This window comes from Euprymna scolopes, chromosome 36, assembly GCF_053919585.1.
Source record: "Euprymna scolopes isolate OS-2025 chromosome 36, ASM5391958v1, whole genome shotgun sequence".
Taxonomy (NCBI): Eukaryota; Metazoa; Mollusca; class Cephalopoda; order Sepiida; family Sepiolidae; genus Euprymna; species Euprymna scolopes.
The window spans coordinates 18583910-18591529 of record NC_136517.1 but is presented as its reverse complement, the minus strand read 5'-3'; the positions used below and the strand labels follow the sequence as shown (position 1 = coordinate 18591529).

The window sequence follows — 7620 nt, the reverse complement described above, 5'->3', positions numbered from 1 at the left end:
CTTTAATTAATTAATAATTATTTTTTTATAGCTCAAACATTTCTTAATTTTTTTCTTCCGATATTTAACGGTTATGATAATTTTAAATCTTTACTTAATCTTTAATTCAATTTAAGCTAACTACGGCTTTTTTAAAAGGATATAATATCTCTTTCGTTTGCAAACAGTTTTCGACGTGATGTGCTTCCATAGATAAAACAAGTCAACCGTACAGAAAGGTCACATGGCGTTTTGAAGCTCGTACGAAGAGTAATGTTTCGTCGCACATTTTCTGCCCCTTTAAGGCGAGCTGCTAACTCGATTTATCGGTAAGTTGTTTTGGATTCATCTGATGGCACGAGTAGCTATTTTCTATATATTTTTCTCACAACTTTTTACTTTAAATTATTGTAAATGTTTTGTTTTGTTTGTTTTTTTATGAAAAGAAAACATGACGTATTTGAACGAGGAATTATAGTAAATCGACACCGGTTCTTATATACGCAAACGTCGCCTTTGGCGTTAAAATTTTAATTCAAACCCAAAATTACGTCCGAATCGGAATTTTGTGTTTAATAAAAAATTACGCTGCTTATTCGAATTGGCACTTAAAAGTAAAGAAAATACGCAAAAGTCTGTATATCTTCGTTCTGTAACAAGTACGTAGGTCTTTTTCATATTCCAAAAATTACATATGATAAAGTATTTTTATTGTTATTATTATTAAAGAAAATCAAATTTTACGATTTAGCAAGTTATATTGGGTGCCAATGCAGAGAGTGATCCGCGCTATTTTTTAAATCGTATTTCCACGTTTAATTAAAGTTTTATATGTTTTTTTTAATTCAATTGTAAAGTTAAAGTACAGAATAAGTACAAAACACCCTCCCCTCCCCATGTTAAGAATGGCTTTTTAAATAATAACGTTATTATTTCAGTACGGATTTCTCTCTGCGTGAGTACCTTATATTGTTTTCGTCGACCATGATGAAATCCGATGAAATAAATAAGGGAAAGATAGGCACCTCCAAAATTCACCACAGAATTACCCCCCCCTTATGTAATACGATGTAAGTTTATTATAAGTTAATATTATCAATATAACTTTTGTACCATTTAAAAGAAAGGCAAAATAAACTAGAAATATTGAAAAAAAAAAAAAAAAAAATTATCGTACGAAAATAATAAAATTGCGAGACGAATATCTTGTTTACACAAAATAACGTTCCCATTCCGAACGTGAAAACATACCCCTGTTTAATAAATCTAGCAAAAATCATTTTCGTGAAATTTTCGATACTTCTCCATTTTAGAATGACATATCATATAAAATGCAGTTTCCGTAAAATATATGAGGGTAAATATTTATATGTTTTTCGAGCTGAATAAACATGTTACATTAAATAAAAACACTAAAAACATCCAGTTAGGTAGAAAAGTAACTTATCTTGCCTTTGATAACATTTATTTGTCATATATTTGTTTTTTGACAACTTTTTCGAATCTATGTAATACAAACCCGTTTTTTGGGGTGTTTTTTTTTTTGTTTTTTGTTTTTTTTTTTATAGCGTTTCTTCTAATAAATATATATTATAATCAGTTGAATTGCCAAGAAAAAGAAACTTCTTAAAAATGAATTAATTTTTAAAAGATTAAAATGATTTTAAAATTTCATTATTTAAAAATGTTCCATTACAACATAGATTTTTGATAATTGTGTTTATTTTTTAATATTAAGTTATAATATAAACGTGACTTTTGCCAGCTATTTTATTGCCAGATTAAAACCGGTTGAAAAATATTATTGCACAAATAATAAACATTTTGTAGACCAGTGCACCATATCTATTTTGTATCTTTTTACTAAATATGGAAATCTGTAATTAACCAAATGAACAGTTTAGTAAAACCATATTTCATATTTAATATACAAATGTTTATGAAATACTAGCATTTCAGCCCGGCATTGCCCGGGTGTTTGGAGGTGTATGTTGAGCAACAAAAAAAAAAAAAGTGGTAGTAGGAAGGCAGGCTCGAACCCGTACCGTGAAGGAGGAAAAGAACGAGGGAAAAAAACGTGACGTCTTTGCTGTTACGATCACCGTCAAACCGGGAGTGACGTAGGTTTTAATCAAGGCTAAAAAATTGAAAAGAAGCGATGACTTTCGAAAATATTGGCAAAAAAAGTGACCCTTCCCTGTAAAAAAAGTGCCCAGTTGAGGGTGAAGAAATGTTTTTAACCAATTTTTCGGTATTTTTCATATGAATGGTCGAGCTTCAAACGATACTGATCTTCTGAAAATTCGTCACCTCTGTCAAAAGTTTTAGGCAGACATGCAAACATACATACATACATTTATATATTGACTAGCGGGGCTACCCGATATTGCTCGGGACTGTAGAAACAATGAGAAAATTGAATTTGATTTTGAATATATTTATTCTTAAAAGTGAAGAATTTTTAATGTCTATGTATCATTTGCTATTTCAAGCAAAAGAATATTTTACCTAGCTAGGACGGGTATTAGATGTATGAAATAATTGTATCTTACCTAGGGTAGGTAATTTACAGCATGTATATGAAATAATTTTACCTTTGCAAGGAGGGTGAATATACAACACATATTTAAAATAATTTTACCTACACTAAGACAGATAATTTAAATAGATATATGAAACAATTTCACATACTTTTTTTTACCCCCAAACGGACATTACTTTCTCCAACTTAACCCCCAAAAGAAAACTCAAGAGCACATTTAAAATTAACATAATCATATTTCTTTCTACCCACTACTACAACCATCACATCATTCCCGGATGAGTACATGAAACATTTTAACAAATATAGATCACTCCCTATAGAAACTGGCCTAGGAAACTTTCATAGAAAACCAACAATATATATGTATTAATCTAATTGTGAGATCATTAACTGTTTAATCCATATCTGGAATCAACTTCACAAATGAAGTAATTTTGAGATAGAAAATTGTTTAAGCCATTTCCGGTACAAACTTTGTATTTCACCACCCTCATTTAATCCAGAGCGACGCTGATTATTCTGCTAATATATATTTGCCCCTATCTCATTCAATTCCGGACAACGCCAGGAATTTTGCTAATATATATTTCCGTTAATCTCCTTCAATCCCCGGCGATGCTGGGGATATTGCAAATAAATTATCTCACGTATCTCATGCAAGCTTGAGTAATGCCAGATATTCTGCTTTTGTATAAGTGACGTCACCCGGGATTGTATTAGATAATACAATCCCGGGTGACGTCAAGTATTCGTCTATTCTGTATATGTACCTATATCATTTAATCCCAGGCGATGCCAGGTATTCTGTTAGCATTTATCTGCACCTGCATTATTAAATCCTATATATTTCCACCTATCTCATTCAATACGGGGCAATGCAGGGTATTCTGCTAATATATATTTCCACCTATCTCATCCAATCCCAAGCAACGCCAGGTATTTTGCTAATATATATTCTAACCTATTTCATTCAATCCCGGGAAATGCCGGATGTTCTGCTAGTATATATCTCAATCAATCCAATGAAATCCTGGGCGACGCAAGGTATTCTGTTCGTATATATTTCGATCAATCTAATTCAATCCAAGGCAACGCCAGGTATTTTGCTAATATATATTTGCATATATCTTATTGGATCCCAGGCGCCTGTGTATTCTGCTTGCATATATTTGCATGTATCGCATTCAATCCCGGAGGATTCCGGGTAATCTGTAAGTATATTTGTGGACGTATGTCGTTGAATACCATAATTATTGGATATGTTTCAAATTTCCACAATCATTTTTCATAATAAAACCCACATATATTCCCACTCTTACTAAAATAATAACTTTGATACATTTCACATGTAATCATTTTTCATAATTCTTGGATATGTTACTAATTTTGACAATTATTGTCATGATTGAACTCAGATTATCCTCCCTCTTACTAAAGTAATAACTTTGATACATTGTTTGGGCTGTTTATTTTATTACAAACACACCAATAAAATCACATTTCATCATTTTTCGTAATTCTTGGATATGTTACTAATTTCGACAATAATTTTTCTTGATTTAACCCAAAGTATAGCCCCGCTCTTACTAAAATTAGGTATCCCAAACCAAAATTTTATTTTTATCATATCTAAAAAAAAGTAATGTGGGCATGTAGAATTTTGTAAACCATTTACAAAAATACCAAATTTATTTTGGTAGGTCAATTAGCCATCAAGTTATGATCATTCAAAGTTTGTCGGAAAGTTGAAATTTGCTATCGTGGCCGAGAAGCCAAATTTCATAGTCTATAACTAAAAATGTAAGCTACTAACAAGTGAAAAATCCTTATAAATGTAATGATATCTTATAGTAGATGAAAATTAATACAAATTTAGGCAATAAATATTAGATGAAACCAACTTAAACACTAGGCAAAATCCCTCTATCAACGCGAAAACAGTGAAAATACGACACGGAAAGGCAACTTTAACTGTTCATATCAATTTCATTTTAATAGCTAATGTATTGAATCTTCTTAGTATGATTCAAAACACATTAGAGATCAAGATAATTCTTTCTTTTAATTATAAATTGATAAAACCACTCAATTGTGGACCATGTAAAAGCAGTCAAACAGGCAATTTTGTAAAAAGGGCAAAAAAGGTAAAAAAAAAATGAGTCAAAAGTATACGTTACTGAAATTGCTGTAAAAATGTAACCATTGAAGTTAGAAGCTTGAAACTTTGCAACTTTACTAATTTTGGAGTGAGGAATTCAAAAAATGGTTGCCTTGTTTCTAATAACAAAACTTTTTGCCACAGAAATACTTTTACTTTGGGAAATTTAAACTCGCCAAAAAAGCACTGACGACAATATTTAGAAATTTTTTAAACAAAAAAAAAGGCACAAATCATTTTTTTTTAAACATTGAAAAACTTTCAACTTAAAAAACAAGTAAGAAAGATATTTTAGGTCTTACTAAATTCCTTTCTTATCGATCTTCTCTCAGAATTCTTTCATAGGCTTCTGCTATGGTAGATATCTCAGGAACCCTCCAAATCCTACCATCACTTGAAACTGGCATTACCTCAAAATCCCATCTGTAGACAAATGCTGACTCTACTTGTGCAATGTCCTCTGATAAAGGCCATCGTAAATAATCTTTTCTACTTTTTGTTTGCATTAAAAATTTTACTACAGCGCTGGATGCAGATATAATATCAATGACTTGGCCAATGTAAAAGTTGGTGTCATAGTAGACAGCTACCCATTGTCCTTGATGTTCATAACTGAAGATATCCTGAGATGGATCTTCATCACAACTGCAGGAGTTATCTGAATGTTCAGCAGATTCACTTAGGGAAGACATTTTTTGTTTCTTTGGTGGAGGTGGAGATGAATCAATTGGATTTCTTTTCAAGTAGTCAAAGAGAGTAGCTTTCAGTTGAACTTTATTTCCACTGGTGTTGATTTTGACACCTAAAATAACCTTGAGGTATCTCAATTGGTCTTTGAGTGCTTCCAAACCACTTTCTGAAATTTTTTTTATCTGTTTAGACTTCACTGGACCACCATGCTTAATAACAGAGTTAATAATTCTCTCTTTCTCAGCAGCAGCTTGACGTTCTTTTTCCTTCTTTAATCGTCCATTTTGTGCAATTTTTTCTTGGACACGAAGTTTCACAAGGGCTTCTTGTTGTGCATGTTTTTGTCGCAAATGTTTTGCATGTTTTCTGGAGATGCTCAGAATGGATTGCCTCTTTGTTGATGGTATTACTTCCAACCAAGCTGTTGTCCGATTGCGCTTAAGCATATTTGAAGATGATCGATTATGTAGTGATGCATGTCGTTTTGTTTGCATGCTAAAATCTAAATCTCCAAAGGCATGCTCACCTGACAGATTTGTTAAAGGGCAGCTCTTCAAGGCATCTCTCGTCTCCTGATCTACATCTTTTCCCAAAGCACCTCCTTCTAAAAAGTCATGCAACTGGTGCTTAGTGACAATGAGGAACTGAGTATCTTGCGCAAACATTCTAAAACAAGTTCAGGGGCCGTGAGACTAATACAGAGAGACACATTGCCTTCTTCAAAGAATTCCCCATTAAATACACCTTTACAGTCAGATTTTAATAACAACTGGGGATTGTTGATCCAGCATTCTAAACTTAGAGCCATTTTCTTGATATAGTGATGGAAGTCAACATACTGAACAGTGCTGTTAACAAGTTTCCAGAAAGGTTTGGTCAAATTAATGTTCAGCAAACCAACTGCAGCAAGTAGGGAATGTAGTCTCTCATCAGAAATGTCAGCCAAAACACTCTGTAATTTCATATTGCAAGATGTTGCAAACACAGATAAAAATAATTTTATGTGCTCTTTATGGTGATATATTGCCAGGGCATTTTCAAATAGAGAATTAAACCTATTTGCCCGATAACTTGTGATTTGAGATTGGTACCCTTCTTTGCTGCAGAATGCCAGCCATTCTGTCCTGCAACCACTTTTATTGTTTATGAGTGTATGTACGGGTGACGACAAAAAAAAAAAAAAAATTAATATGCGTTCTGTCACAATTTCTGTTAATGCTGACATAAAAAGTTTTTATGTAATTATTTTCAAATTTTAGGACAAAATAATAATTTAATATATTTGCTAATATATAGCCTTGGAACTGAGTTTTTATATTTAGTCAGTTTTTTTCTACAAAGCATAAATGTTGACATGTTTTACGAATCCAAAACAAAGAAACAAAAAATTAGTAAATAAATAATGCTTATTTTAAGTAATTTATTTTAAATAATTTTTTTTTAATTCTCTTTTTTTTTTTCATAATTAAAAAAACTTATGTTTCTGAACAATAACAAAAATATACTTTATCGTCATAAGTCACTAGCCGAACGTTTTGTTTATGGAATTTAATTAAAATAATTTAACAATGCTAAAGTTTATCCAACCGAAAAAATTAAAAGTTTCCATCAGTCTCACACAACTAAAAATGTTTTGTACACGGTTTTATTAATTAATTTAATTAAAATAATTTAACAATGCTGAAGTTTATCTAACCGTAACCGAAGGAGAAAGCGATGAAAGATAATATGAAAGTTTGAAAAAAGCTATAGAAAATAAACTGGCATTATTTTTTAAATTGCAAATTTTCATTTTTTTAATGACATTCTAAATATATCAATTAAAAAAATATCTTTCTATAACTTTTAAATAATAAAGAAAAAACAAACTCACTTAAGAACTTTGGTAAGTCCATAGTTGTTTGTTTTTCCGTTCAGTCAGTCAGTACTTTGTGCTGCTGTGTGGCTACTGGCTAGCTGACAGTTGATAATTGGTCTCTCTGGCATTAAGTTGAAAATCTCTGTAGGTACCCCAACTTTTATTAGTGTGCGCTCCTTGATTTATGGGGCCATAAACATGACACCAACAGATTATTAAAGAAGAGATATTCCTCTACAAAACGATGCCTTGGAATTCTTACTATAAAATTTCTTTCATGTTTCTTTCACTGAAGTTTTCAAGTTGGATTTTTTTTTAGAAAAACCACTTATAACCTTTTAATAACCTCACCATGTTATTAAGTGACCTTTTTTCTTTAAAATGATACCA

General features: G+C 31.4%; 1 protein-coding gene across 1 annotated transcript in view; it reads left to right on the top strand.

Moving 5' to 3' along the window:
- Positions 1-7620, top strand: part of LOC145260377 (NADH dehydrogenase [ubiquinone] 1 alpha subcomplex assembly factor 3-like) — a 29016-nt gene that overhangs the window by 215 nt on the left and 21181 nt on the right. The window contains exon 2 of the mRNA XM_080118323.1: positions 168-308. Coding sequence (XP_079974449.1) covers positions 253-308 — 56 coding nt within the window. The 5' untranslated portion in view covers positions 168-252. The remainder of the gene's footprint in view (positions 1-167; positions 309-7620) is intronic.